This window comes from Eretmochelys imbricata, chromosome 3, assembly GCF_965152235.1.
Source record: "Eretmochelys imbricata isolate rEreImb1 chromosome 3, rEreImb1.hap1, whole genome shotgun sequence".
In the NCBI taxonomy this organism is placed as follows: Eukaryota; Metazoa; Chordata; order Testudines; family Cheloniidae; genus Eretmochelys; species Eretmochelys imbricata.
Window position 1 is genome coordinate 208,179,255 of NC_135574.1, and position 15,078 is coordinate 208,194,332.

At 48.3% G+C, this 15,078-nt stretch overlaps 1 protein-coding gene across 1 annotated transcript in view; it reads right to left on the minus strand.

Annotated features, from left to right (window-relative positions):
• The window catches only part of TTBK1 (tau tubulin kinase 1), a 120,663-nt gene that overhangs the window by 66,724 nt on the left and 38,861 nt on the right, over positions 1-15,078 (minus strand). The window contains exons 4-5 of the mRNA XM_077812083.1: positions 9,624-9,764; positions 7,474-7,578 (exon numbers count right to left, since the gene is read on the minus strand). Of these exons, the coding sequence (XP_077668209.1) occupies positions 7,474-7,578; positions 9,624-9,764 (246 nt within the window). The remainder of the gene's footprint in view (positions 1-7,473; positions 7,579-9,623; positions 9,765-15,078) is intronic.

The window sequence follows — 15,078 nt, forward strand, 5'->3', positions numbered from 1 at the left end:
ATTTACATCGGTTTGGGCTTACTGCTGTAGCTGTATGTACACTATTCAACTCCCCCACACTGCTTTACTCATGTGCTTTAACTTGTCCCCTCCGAGGTAGAGTTTTATAATTGCCAGGTGTCCAGTTATTCACCTTTGTTACAGATGAGACAATAATAATCTCCTCTTCTCCTCCACGTCATTTCTAGTACCAACCCACTCCCCCACAAAATCCTACGCTTTTATAGTATGAATACAAACTTTTTTTGAAAAAGTCCTGAAACTACCAAATCCCGTGCCCATCGCTCCCTGCATTGTGCCTGGATTTTGCATCCCTTTCCTGTGCCCTTTGTCTGTTTTCATTTCTTTAGACTGTGAAGTTCTCAGGGCAGGGACAGTGTCTTTTATGAGTGTCTTGCGCAGTACCTAGCAAAAACTAGGGTCCCCCCTGAGTCTGACTGACGCTACTACAATACAATCACTAATATTGATGTCTGACCTAACTCTTTTACATATGATAGGTCTCAGGTGAAAGGTGGGCAGCACAAACCCACTGGGCTTGGATTTACGTATTTCAGGTCTCAGGGAGGATACAATCTATTCTATGCACAGTCTTTCTCTACAGTTCATTCTTTCCAAGTGAAAGAAAATCTGCTCCAGTTCTGGGAAATACCATTTCTTCTTTACCTAGGTGCATTTCTAGTCTGCTTTTCACTGCAGTAACAAAAGGCTCTTAACAGTTTGCACCAAAGTGCAAGCATAGATTTAGACGGAAAACTAATGTCAGAAAATTAAAATCTTCTTTGTTACCCTGTCCTGCAATACTGACCATGTTCATCTAAACAGGCTAAGTACCATTCTGCCTAAAATGCTTTCCTTCTGCAATAGACAGACCATCACTCGCACATGTATATAGTATCTTCAGCAAAGCACTGGAAACTACTGCAGTGCAGTCTGAATCACAAGGAGACAGATCTAATCAATGGACTGCAGCTGACTAAGCAAAAAAAAAGAAAAAGAAAAAAAAACAGAGTAACTTGCAGAGCACAATAGCACACTGCCAGTTCAGACAAACAGGAGAGCTACATCCCAGAAAGAAGACCACCTTTCCCTTGGTGGCCAATAAATGACTGCACTGAGCTGGTGAAATAACAGCTCATTTGGAAAATTTTCAGTGAATATATTTTTGAAAATGCAAAGAATCCACAGCTTGTTGCGATTATATTAAAAAGGACGTAGGCACCAGGCACAAATTAACACAATTACTGACAGTACTGAGCCAGGTTTCTATAGAGAGCACACAGGGTGCGAATGCAGCCTTGAAAACCTGCAGTTCAGCATGCTAAATAACTGCAAAGCTCCTCTCCCAGAGTTTACTTACAAATCCTGTCAGGGTACGGTAATGATGGCACACTAGGCTGCCCACGTGTTACACCATCCCCATTTAGCTGGCATTAGCCTCTCCTGTAGGTCTTCCTCTTTTTGGAGGATTTTATCTAGGATGTCACTATTTACTCCAGGCTGAACTGTGACCCTGAAGAGCTGAGGGCAGAAGGAATCTTTCTCACACTGAAATTAAATCCGCCTGGCCATTTTAGGACTACAGGCCTGCAAATCGAAATCTGGACTTGGCGGCCTGGGAGGGCAGGGATGCATCCTGGAGAAAAGCACCTGAAACGACAGGAGCGCTTTGGCTTCAAAAGCGGCTACAGGAGATGCGCGCTATATGAAGCCCAGCTTCCTGAGGAGGGGGAGCACTCGGCAGACATGCTGTTGTGACAATGCACAGCAGAACTGAAGGCGTCATCAAGGGCTAATGCATTATTATCCACAAACCGAGAACACTCTGCGGGCCCTGACATGAAAGACACAAATGCCTACTAAGGAGGACAGGCTGGCTCCTTTACACAAGTGAGCCTATGTTCTCCATTCTGTTATGCCTCTTGTCTGTATGATTCAGTTCATGCTATAATGTTCACCCTCTGCTTTGGGCTCTCCCGCCAACATAATGCTGTCCACCCCAGCACTTGGGTCGGTCTCACTTACGTCATTCAGGGGGATGGTTTACGCCCACCCCTGAGTGACATAAGTTATACCGACATAAGTGGTAGCGTGTACAAGCTACCACGGTTGGTCTCTCACTGTGAGGCCGTGTAATCCCTCCACTGTTTCACTGGGCCCTGGCCAGAATTCTGCATGCACCCAGGCCTCAAACCCATGCCTGGAACTTCCTTCATGAAATTAGAGTTGTGGCTGTCCACGCAGATTGCCCCACACTGAACACACTGTATTCTTCTGTCCATCATTTGTTTCCCATTCGCTCAACAATAGTCTCTGTGACGTTGCACGCCATGTGTTTTATGGAAATATGCTTATGAGTGTGAATATGATGTAACTGGAATATGCTTTATGCAAAAGATCTCTTGTAAAGTATCATAACAAAGGTTATAACCTACTGAATATATTCCTCCTACTTGTACGCACGTATCATTCATGTATCTGAAGCTAGAAATATGAAGTATAACTGTGAGGTCCTATTGTAATTATGCAAAGTGTGGGCCATTAATGATCATTAATAGAATCGTGATGGCTCCCATTGACTAGGACAATCGGTTGTAAATGGTTTATTGACCTACAACCTTCCTGTGTACCTGTGGGCCAGCCAATGGGGAATGGAGACTAGGGGGTCTTACGGTGACATGTGACCATGTCACATGATACTAAAATCCATCTTAAATCTGGTACTTTTCCATTTAGAAGGAGGGGTGGGGACCAGGAGAGACAAAAGATTCCTGCCTTGTGCCAAAGCTAAAAAAGGGGGTGGAGCAGGACAAAGGAGGCAGCCAGTCATGAGAAAACCCCTGCTTGCCACCTGAGATGTCTGCTGGAACTAACAAGGACTCTACCAGGGCAAAGGATTGGGCCCAGACCAGGAAGGAGTCTCGTCTGTGAAGGAAGCTTATTGGAACATCTCTGAGGGTGAGATATTACCTGTAATCAGTTTTTTAATGTATTAGGCTTACACTTGCGTGTTTTTGCTTTATTTTGCTTGGTGACTTACTTTGTTCTGTCTGTTATTACTTGAAACCACTTAAATCCTACTTTTTATACTTAATAAAATCACTTTTGTTTATTGATAAACCCAGAGTAAGTGATTAATACCTGGGAGAGCAAACAGCTGTGCTTATCTCTCTATTAGTGGTATAGAGGGAGGACAATTTATTAATTTATTCTGTATAAGCTTTATACAGCGTAAAACGATTTGGGGTTTGGATCCCATTGGGAACTGGGTGTCTGGGTGCTGGAGTTAGGTGACTGCTGAGCTGTTTTTAGTTAAAGCCTGCAGCTTTGGGGGTGTGGCGCAGATCCTGGGTATGTGCTACAGCAGGCTAGCATATCTGGCTCAACAAAGCAGGGTTCTGGAGTCCCAAGCTGGCAGGAAAAACTGGCTCAGAGGTAATTTCTCAGCACATCAAGTGACAGTCCCAAGGGATCTCTGTGACCGAACCTGTCACAGTGGCGTAGTCGGCAGGATATGTGCACAGCTGATTGCTCCGAGATGCTGGTAGTGATTTTAAGTGAGTTTTAAGTGTGGTGGCTGGAGAACAGACAAAGTGGTTACTGATTTGTTATTTTCTGTTTGCTTATTTTGGGTAAGGGAAATAGGGACAGAAAAGTAAGCAAAATGAGTGAGAGTGAAGCTCAGAAGAAGCTAGAAGTGCACAGATTGCTGAGAAGGAAAATGAAAACAAAAGGCAGACGGAATTAAGACAAGGAAATTGAGGCCCAGAAACAGGCTCAGGGGTAATTTCAGCACATCAGATGACAGTCCCAAGGGGATCTCTGTGACCGAACCGGTCATAGTCTCTTTTTTTTTTAGTAACGTAAAGGCCATTTTGCCAGGTAGTTCTTGCTGTGGGTTCTCTCTCTTTACCTCTCAATCATCTCACTTTAAAACAACCTTTCCAGCATTTTGAGAAATTAAGTTGAGTGTTGTACTCCTGGCCCACACCTTTGGAAGCTGAGCTACAATCAGTTTTGCCAGCTCTAAGAGCAAAAGGCCCTTCAGGTACGTCTTTAGTGTGTACGCATTTTGCAGAAAATAGCTACCTGTGCTGATGTTGTTTAAGGGGCATGTGACAGGATGGCAGGTTCTAGGACTCGGCAGGAAAATGCAGGGCTATTCTGCTGACTCACCCTGGCAGTCAGATAGTCATAGCAGCTGGGTCTCACTAGCTCCAGCTCTGGTGGCTGAAAGGTGGAGAGTCTCCAAAGCAGGAGAGGGATTGGATGTCTTGCAGGAAGACTCTGGAAACAGGCAGCTCTGGGGAAAGCTTAGATAAGGTTTGGTTTTGTTCAGGATAAAGGGGAACCCCAGGAGGTTTGCAATCTAACCAGCGTGAGCATTCTGAGGACTCTATCCGTTCACAGAAAGAAAGAATAGCGCAGTAAACTTCCATTTAACTCCCCTTCCACAGCCCACCATGATGCTGGGGGGGTGGGGGCATATAATGAACATAAAATACTAAAAACTAAATAAATATTGGTCTCCATTTCCTTTCATGTCATTCCCCAGCACCAGACTCTCTGATACTTCCTCCTGCATCCTGTTTGGCACAGTCTACTTTCAAGCACTAGATTATGAAATTTACTCTGAGGAACTGGCTTTGACACCCAATTATTGCACTAATGGCCTGAGATGGGACAGTCGTCAAGGCACATATTCCCTTTGCTTGTTTTCCTTGAAGCAGAAAACGCCATCTCTGATTCACATAGGAGGAGTGTCAGTCTACCGTGGTTAGGGAAACCCTGTCTTTTGTTTTCATTCCATCTCCATGTTTTTAGCCATTCAATCCTGTGTTTGTTGTGTTTGCTGCTGTCTGGGTAACTCCCTGCAGGCACCCCCAAGGAGACAGGAACCCCGTAACTTCAAAGGAGAGGGGCTGAAGGGTGAAGCCTTCCTGGAAACTAGAGCACCAACTCACTCTCAGTCAAGAAGCTTGGACAGAGGGGGATTAGGGGAAAATCAGTTGAATTCAATGGGATTATAATAGAATAATGCAAACTCTTATCAGTTTGTCTGAATGTGTTAGGGGCTGCCTGTGGTGATTAATGGGGTCTCAGTGAAGGCAGGCAGGCCCCAGAATGGACATGCCTTAAAGTCATATTCCAGCTCAGAGCATCTTGCTGGCACAGCCTCTCCACAGAACCAGTGTGGTGTTGCTGCTGTTCGGTTCACAAGACAAATTTCCTTCCCGGTGGCCAACTTGGGCAGTTAGAGAGTGGGGGTGAAGGGCTGTTTGGGTGAGTTGGTGTGACGGGAGGTGTGCGTGGTGAGAGTAGGACCAAAGTAGAATGACTGGCTTGAGAAGACAGCCAAAGCTTTTGTAGGGGGACGGAACACACAGACAGATGTCAGTCTCATCAAGTGGTTGGCCGGAAAAGACCATGTGGGGTGAGATGACACTTCTCCACCTCATGGGGCCCTTGAAGTGCTGTGATCTGAGGGGGAGGGGGTCAGAAAAATCTGAAAAATGGTGGTTGTCAGTGAAACAGAACAGGAGTTGTCAGATCGGATCAGACCTGAGCTCCATGAAGTCACTCTTCTGTCTCGGGCAGTGGCCACCCTCAGCAATCAACCCAAACTGCCCCACAATAACAAGTCAATCAGCCAACCAGCTCAAACCCCCTATCCAAGCACAGCTTTGACCCCAAAAAAGGGGGAGGGTCAGAGTCTCCATGGAGGCCCCTGGGGACTTCACTGTTGCTATTGGTTTTACATGGAAGATGACCAGATACTATGGAGATGGGCGGCAGTGTGATATCTTAAACCCAACTGGAAGGTGCAAGAAGCCCCACAGGAACAGCTGGATAATCTGACCCCAGGAAGGTCTCATCCTTGTCTCTAATGGTTAGAAATTGGTTTAAGCCCTGAAGCAGGACGATCAATCTCCTTCCCAGAAATACTGGTAACATTCGCTGTGCTAACTCTGGATAGTCTTGTTACCAAGGGAATGTCCAGCCCTGCTCAAATATCAGTCCATGCCCCATGGTGCAGAGACCCATGATAAACATGCTCCAGTCTAATAGCTGGCATAAGCGCAGAGTGTTCATACCAAGGGTGACTCCCTGGCAATTTGACGTGGCTCAGACATAACTGTGCCCTTACGCTAAACAGGATTTTATTCTGTGCTGCTTTGGTTTGATTTTCTAACACACTTTACTGACGACACCAGCACTGGTACAGGCTATAACAATGAATACCATGAGGGAAGTCTCTGTGTAGATTTCTACACTTGGTAATTCCCCACCACCTGACACACACACCTAATAGAAACTCCTGAATGCAGAGTCCATAGGGGCTGCTGGAGCCCCCCCTCCAGGCAGGACATGGTTGGAGCCGGGGGGGCGTATCAGATAAGGGAGGAGCATCCCCACAACTGCCCCAGTTCTGCCTTCTCTGCAGTAGTGACCGGTGGACCTAGCTGCTACCCATAGTCTGCTTAGCCAGACTGGCCCAAAGCAGCGGGAAGCCACTCACTGAACCACAGCTTGGGCTCTCAGGCTTTCAGGCCCTGAGCCCAGCAGGCTCCACCCCACCTTCAGGGTAGAAGCACTTTGGGCCAAAGCCTGGGACTTTCAGGATGAGTTAGGATGGGGTTCTGTGGAGAGGCAGCGTGGCTGCCAGCGTGTATGGATATAAGAGGCTCTGAAGCCAAAAGGTGCGACACTGGGCTGCCAGCCAAACAGATTATTGGAGCTCGCCAAGGCCTGGTCCTGGGAGAACGAGCAACTTATTCAATGGCAAAGCCAGGAGTGTTCAGCCGGAAGCTTAATGGGATCTAGGTGGGACGTACATCTCTGGAGCTTGCTCTGCACTCATGGCTGAGCCCAAACAATGCATTACTAAGCAAGAGGGCTGGATATGCCACACACATCGAGGAAAGCAAGTTACTTCCCCTCTCCCTGACTCTGAGCAACCACCCTCAGCCCCCTACTCAGAAATATGAAAGGGACAATATGCACAGAGACAAAGCTAGGCAGGGGAAGGAACAACGCTCCTGGCAGGGGTGACAGCCCAGCGTCTTGGTGAACCACATCACACTCAGTGTATTGGGAGAACAATGTCCTCTTCAGACACCCGCTGCCGTGCGAACAAACAACTCTAAAGAATATGCCCAGCTCTATTCCCCAGACTAGGCCAGACAAAGACATGAATGGAATTGTTCTACTGGACGGGGAGGGAGGCCACCAGCTCAGACAGCTCTAGCCTCCCACCTGCTTGGCCCAAGCACATCGTGGAAAACCATTAGCATGGAAAAAACCCACATTTCTCAGACAATAGCAAGATGCCTCCATTTCCTGCTCAAACACAATCCGTCCCCACCCCCACCCAGCCTGAGAAGCAGTCCCAATATATGTCATAGCAAAACAAAACAACAAAACCCCTTTCCTTGCCTGAGTGGAAGCAGAGTTGGAAAAGGTGTCACTTACTGGCCGGACTTCGCCGTTGGTGTTGGTGTACTGCCGGGCCAGACCAAAGTCTAACATGTAGCATTTCCTGTAGGTTGAAGGCAGGCGACCCATGGCAAAGTTGGACTGGCCAAAAGGAAAAGAATAAAATAATCAGTTTGGATAGCAGCAGCCATTATCACACAAAACTCGGTACTCTCCCGACCACCCCACCGAGAGATGCCTCAGGCAGGAACACAGTGCATGTCAAGGCAGCACCATGAGTTCCCAGTTTATTTGCTAACATGTTTGGTTCCCCCAGGCAGAGAAAGTCAGAGGCTCAAAGTGAGTCCCAAGGAGTAGAGAAGCAACCCTGCAGTGAACGGGGTTCAAGGCTCCCCCACCTAAAATTCAGTTTGAAGACAGGTGGTGTGACACCTCTACCTTGGTGGGTCTTGCGCTTATTGGCGGATTTGCTCGCCTTGGAGCTTCACGGCAGCCCTCAGTTTGGCCGTTTTTGTGAACCCCCAGTCCAGGTCAACTCCTCCTGTGTCTGACCAGGAGCTGAGAGGTTTCAGGGGAATCCGGGCTCACCCTCTACTCCGGGTTCCAGCCCAGGGCCCTGTGAAATGCAGCTGTCTAGAGTGCCTCCTGGAACAGCTGTGTGACAGCTACAACTCCCTGGGCTACTTCCCCACGGCCTCCTCCCAACACCTTCTTTATCCTCACCATAGGACCTTCCTCCTGGTGTCTGATAATGCTTGTACTCCTCAGTCCAACAGTCTGCGTTCTCTCTCAGCTCCTAGTGCCTCTTGCTCCCAGCTCCTCACACGCACACCACAAACTGAATTGAGCTCCTTTTTAAAACCCAGGTGCCCTGATTAGCCTGTCTTAATTGATTCTAGCAGCTTCTTGATTGGCTGCAGGTGTTCTAATCAGCCTGTCTGTCTTAATTGTCTCCAGAAGGTTCCTGATTGCTCTGGAACCTTCCCTGTTACCGTACCCAAGGAAAAGGGACCTACTTAATCTGGGGCTAATATAACTGCCTTCTATCACTCTCCTGTAGCCATCTGGCCTGACCCTGTCACAGTGGCTACGGATTATCCAGCTAATAACCATAAAACCAGAGTGCGTGTTATCTCAGCAAAACTTTGGCAGCTATGGGAAATATATATACTCCACATCCTGAGCTCTGTAGTGAACAAGGAGCATCCCCATTCAGCCTGGGGTTACTATGGGCAGAAAGTGCTTGCCGTTCTTCTTCATGTTATAGTTACTAGAGCACACTATGCTGCACATAACTCTGCCATGCTGGGTCTGATTCTCAGCTGGAGTAAACAGGCACAGCAAGTCAATGGCAGAACACTGACCTACACCAGCTGAGAATTCGGCCCTGTCACACCTCCCAGCTGAGATGGATCGGCTAGGGAGAAAGCAGCCAGGAGCAGAGAGGCCCTGGCAGGAAGTCCCAAGGTCAAGGTGGAGAGAGCTACAGGAAACAGCTTGGCTCCTACAAGAGGTTCTGGAGTAGGCTCTGACTCTCAGGCAAGTGGTCTATAGAGCAGAAACTTGTAGGGAACAGACAGCCCCTGCAGAAGGCCTCAGGTTAGGGGAAGGGAGTGTGGATATGGAATGTGTGTTACCCGCTGAAGTCCTAAGAAGAGGGCTGACCCTGACTCTGGGTGGGGCGTCACTCCTCCCTAGGCGGAGGAGCCAGGCTATTGTCTTTTCGCCTTCTGCTTGCACTCAGCACAGAGAGCTCCCCAGAAGCCAACACAGGGTCTCCTGCACCTCTGGTCTGTTTGCCAGGACATGCAGATACCCCTGCTTGTGAAATAATGGCTCCGGAAAGGGGGTTTACTTTAGCAAAGACAAATGCATGACGTGACCTTTCTGAACCTATGTAACAGCTGCTTAGCAGTGATGGGCTGGATTCCAGAATGATATTGGAGGCAGCCTGCCCCCAGAATCTGACCTGACTGGGGGGCAGCATGACACCAGAGCCACAGACCCACTGTGGAGTGGCCTCTTCTAGAGAGGGGTGGCTGGGGAGTACGTCACTCTACTCCTCTCTTGCATGTCGACTGGGGCTACACAGTAGTCTCTGCCAGCCAAGACTTCCCACTGTCCCAGCCATCGGGATGACTGTTGACTCAATCTTAAAGTTGACAAATTCTTTGAAAACTACCTACCGGCTTGATATCCCGGTGCAGGAATCCCACAGAGTGAATGGCTTCTATGGATTCTAGAATCTGCTTGCCCAATCGCAGGGTTGTGCTCAGCGTAAAAGTCCCCCGAGGCTGGCTTCTTCTGAGGTCTGCAAGGTTCCGGCCCTGAAACAATTAATACGGCGTGTACCCCAACACCTCCACGCACCATTTGCTACATTTAATCCACACCCAGACAGAGAATGCTTTACAGCACCAAGGCTTAACACACACACTCCCCTCCCTATCCCCACCCAATCAGAGATGTGCGCACACCTACGTCTGAGTTATTTCTTGGATTTCATTTTCCAGTGAATTACTTGCTGATAAAAAGGTGCCAGACTGACAGCTCTGGAAGCTGAAGAACCCCATTTACCTGTCTTCACACCAGGCCTGGGAAGGACAGTAGCAGAGCAGACTTCACAGAGACCGAGATACAGTGCTGAATACAGATGGTTCCCATTTCAGTGTCCCAACCTATTCAGCCCTGGGCTGGAAGCTCAACAGAAAGGCCAGAGAGTCAGCCAGTCACAAGGGTGGTCAATGAGCTAAGCGCCCATTGGCTGTTAACGCCTTTTGGAACCAATTCCATTAGGAGCCCCCCGCAAGACACCCGCTCCTCTGGGTGTGAGCTTCATGTAAGTATTTTCATGCAAGTCCAGGCATAGCAACGCTCTTGTATTAAGAAGCAGGCCAGATACAGAGTTGCTAGAGTGCAGTTTTTCCTGGCGAGATTATTTTTTTCCTCATGAGTAAGTGGTAATTTAACCTCTTCCTCAGTTCATTTCAGAGTCTAAGTAAAGGCTATCAGTTCAGCAGAATACTGAACTATGACCACTACATTAAATTCATGTAAGCACACATGTGAGAACCAGGTCACAGGCCTCAATGAGCCCCCAGAAATGATGAGCTTTCTTCTTGTGTGCCAGAAACCACACGCACAGGCTTTCCCACTCCGCCCCTTCTCCCTCTGCCCTGCCTTCATTCATGCATTCCCTCGCCTTTTCTCTTATAGACTCACCTCCCACTTCACTCCGCACCCAGCAACAGTTGCCTTCACTCCACCAAAGTCATGTCCACCCATCTATGTCCACTCCACTGCCGTCCCATCTCCTCATCCACATCCCTCACTTCCCCACTCCACCACAGTCGCGTCCCCTGAACTGCTTCCCCCACCTTCACTCCATGACCACGTCCAAACTAGGAGAAACAGCTGTTTTCAGATGGAATCACTAATGCACTGTAAAATCCCAGCACAGACATGGCAAGCTGCAGATCTGCCTCCATACCACTCTTTGCAGCAAACTATGGCCCCTGCCCGTGTCCAGACTAGCTGACCAGAATGGTCCCTTCTGGCCAGAAATTCCACCCCACAGTCTAGTCACCCCTCAGCATGCCTGTCCACACAGGGGACATTCCCCCACATGGAGGACTAACTGGTGTTAACCCTGCTGGTGCTGCCGTGTGGAGCAGGCACCACAGCCGGCTTGTTGGCATTGCCCCAGACCCCAGTTTCAGGAATGTGCTGCCAGGCTGCATGATTGGTGTTTGGTTTTGCCTCTTTCTGTTCTGTGACCTGGTCCTTTGCACATGGAACCTAAACTCACCAGTACCCTTTCCCTGCCATAATGCAATGCAAGCGCCCACCCACCAGCTTCGCAGCTTTGCCTGTTACCTGCGTTCTGGATCGTTTTCCCTCAGAGATTAGGTGTACGATTCCTGGCTATATCTCAGCATTTATCACCCACATTTCTAACCTTTGCCTTGATTTAAAAAACAAAACAAACAAAAAAAAACAAGCAAATCCAGCCCCGAGTGGTTAAAAATCACGAGTCAGACCCCAAAGGTTAAAAAAAAATAAAATATAAAAACCATAAGATGGGCTTAAAAGTCATGAGGTTTTCAAACAAGAAGGAAGCACGCCATGCTCTCAGTGCTGTCGGGACAGGCCACCATTCCCAGTTTGTGCGTGATCATTTCAGGTTCACAATTCACCCTCACTGCACACTCAAATGACTGCCCTTCTACTCTCATATCCCCTGGGTTAAGGGAGCTGCCATCCTATCCCCCACCCAGCCACCTTCCCTGCTCCATCTAGTGTCCTGCCTCACTCATATCCTCCCCCACAACATCCTATTCCCCCCCCAACCCTCTTCATTTACCTGCCCCTATAGCTTCTACCCCTTACATTCTCCTGCTCTGCCCCACACTCCTCTGCACCTTTATCATTCCCCCACTTGCACCCAATCTTCCTCTTTATGGCCCCACTCTCCCTCTAACCTCCACACAGCCTTCTGTCTCCTCCCAAGATCCCTTCCACTCCCGAAGTCTCCCTCCTGCATGCCATATTCTCCTGACTCTTCACCATTTCCTAACCACAGAATTCAGGAGTTGGCCATCTTCCCAAAGGGAAGGCTGGCTTCAATCCCACTGAATCTATGGGAAATAGTGGCCATCTTTACTAGGGGCTGCATCACTTCCACCTGCAAACTGCACAGGGCTGTGGCAGCTATTTTGACTCAGAGCATGCCCTAACTTCAGTCCCACGGGCCGTAATGAGACCAGTGTCCGTTTTTAACAGGGGCAGCGATTCACAAGAAGTCAGCGGGAAAAAATCAGGGGCAGCTTTAAAAGAAGAGCAGCTACTGTGTGACTTGATCAAATCCCAAGAGCTGGCAACTCTGTCGGCTGATTGCGTCTCCTCACTGTGGCAGTCCTGGCAGTCCACGAGTGCCCCCTAGCAAACACACAGCTTCTTTCCTTCTCAGGGCTCCCACAGCAAAAATTCAAATAGCAATGAGTGCACCGCAAGGCAGGGGCTCTACAGGAGCACAGCTCCCCAGCCAAAACCTCCTCCAGGCTCTAGGAGCCAGGAAGGGGTGCAGATCTGAACTGCAGCCACGCTCCTTTGGGCCACCTGCTCTCTTTTACCTTTCCATTTGAGCCCTAATGGCTGACATTGTCTCATTCCTTTTTCTCTTTACACTACCTGAGTCAGCGCCGACATAGATAGAGTTCTCTGCAAGTGCTAGACCAGGAGTGGATTGGGAGTAGACGCTGTACTTGAAAAAGACCGAAGGAGACTAAAGATTGCAAGGTAAACTGCCTAATAAAGTAAACCCTGTTTTTAGGAGTTGAAATATACTAGGTGCAACTGACTACTTGTTGCTGTTTTGATTTGGGGCAGATACAATTGCTATCTGGAAAGTTACATCCTCTCACTTGCTGGCTAAGGTAGAGTTTAGGGGCATACATATCACCTTCAACATGTATTTTTTCTCTGGGAATGCTACCTTAAGTATGAAATTTCCCTCTCAGAACCTTTTGTAGCTGCTTCCTCTCCTGTTACATACTGTCATTATGTGAGCTTTTTTACAGATATAAAACCACAGGTCATTCAGGGGCCCTGTTCTAATCCTCATGAATAGCTTTAAAGACAATTTAATGAAAGCTAAGGATGGACTATGTATCCAAATCACAGGGTTCTATTTATCCTTGTCTTCTGAACTCTGCCTATGCCTTTTTTGACGGTCCAACAAAAAGTAGATTTTGAGATGTGTAATCCTTTTGATAAAGCACTCTCCAGGTAATCTTCAGCATCAGGGAAGGCTATCAACTAATCAAAAGCACCTAGGAAAAGAATTCCTTTGGCAGAAGGCCAAACTGTGTTATTGAAAACGTTCGGAGGACCTATGATAAACACAGAAATTATTTGCAGTGTGCTGATAACACTGTATTACAGAACCCTGTTATCTCTACCCCTCAGAAACATATGAAATGTCACGGACATAGAAAGGATGAGTCAAGCCAAGTTCACGAAGGAATGGGGCTAGAAAGGATTGCAGGTGCTTCCTGGGGACTTGTGCCTACAGGCTCCCTACAGATCACACCCAAACCCAATGAAACACCCTGGGTCTCCATCCATGCCCCTCCCAGAACCAAGTCACTAAGGAAGCATTAAGGGTTTGGCTGCACCTGGCTCTCTAGCCTTTTCTTTTTCTCGGTCTGTGTGAGTTAAGAACAGGGAGCACAGCTTTTTTATCCACTCCGAATGTTCTGGCTTTGTGGAGTGCAGCCAGAGCTGTCCTGTTACCAGGATGTTGTTTCTGGGGCCTCTCGTGTCCTCATTTTATACTACTGGAATCATGGGGGATCTTTTTAAGAAAAAGCCAAAAAAACTGCACACTTCGAAGGCTGCCTTGTTGACCCACAATCTTCCCATGGCAGGTGAGGGAGACAAAGGCATGGTCTCAGGTCAATAAAGCTACCCAGGGGCATGGAAAGCCATGGTGGTCCAGGATGGCCTCAAAGGAAGCTACGAAACAGGAGCAGCTCTGCAAAAGTCTGGGAGGCAGCAGTGAAACTGAAGTGCCCTGATTATATCAGCAACACCGAACTGGTCGAGAAGCAGCTGCAAGGAGCATCGCTCCAAAGTAGCAACAGTCAGAAGGAGAGCCTGAGTATTGCTGGTCTAACGAGAAAGTCCCCTGCAGTGCCAGGGAATTGGGGGTCCTGCAGAGCGTCCCAGGAGAGGCAGTGAGACGGCAGCTCTGGAGCAGCCCCATGAGAGTTGATTTTGACAAGCAATGGAGAAACTTCTGGGACTAAAAGTTACTCCATGTCCCATTGTCTTTGGGGGCTTGTACAGGTGGAAGTGGGGCAGAATTGGGTCTTGCAATTACATCTTAAGAGAATTCTGTAGAGGCTCTCAGGCCGCAGTTACTCTTGTACAGCTGTGTTGGCTCTGCAGGGCTAGCACGGGTTAGAAGGTTAAAATTGCTACTACTAAAAGCAGCAGGAACGACTTTGGAGGTCCGCAGGAACAGACAAGGAAAGTTAGAAGGTGCTGGTTTTTTAGGCCCACTCTTCAGAACCTGTTGACGGCTGTTCCAGGAGGGTCCAATGGGGCCCATGGAGCAGCCAAGGAGGTACATTTTCAGCCTGGCCTCCATGGATTTCACTGTCCTTTTGAAAAGGCCTTGCACCCACTGCATTCTGAGTGATGCAAGATTCCCCTAGACAGAAGAGGTGCCGACTGCATCCGGCACCAAGAGGAAGACACAGGGGACAAGCCCTCAGGTAAGAAGTACACTTTAAAAGAATGAGAAGTTTATTTTGAAGGGGCATGGTCAAGATAACAAATAAGTCACAAATTCTCTCTGAATAGCATTTATCTATTATCTTTACCTATGCCACATAAGATCCCTGGTGGAAACGCTACTTTTCTATCTGCCAAAACTTGCTTGCTCTGGGTATTTGACAGTACTTGGTATATGGCACATCTCAGCAGCCTCTTTGCTCCATAAACCAGGGCAGCCACCATCACTTGCTTCTCTGCTTCCCCACCCCCAAGTACGTTGGCACCTCTTCCATGCTGCCCCCTACGCATGGAACACCCTCCCCTAATTAATTCACACAGCCTCTTCCTCTAACCCTTCAG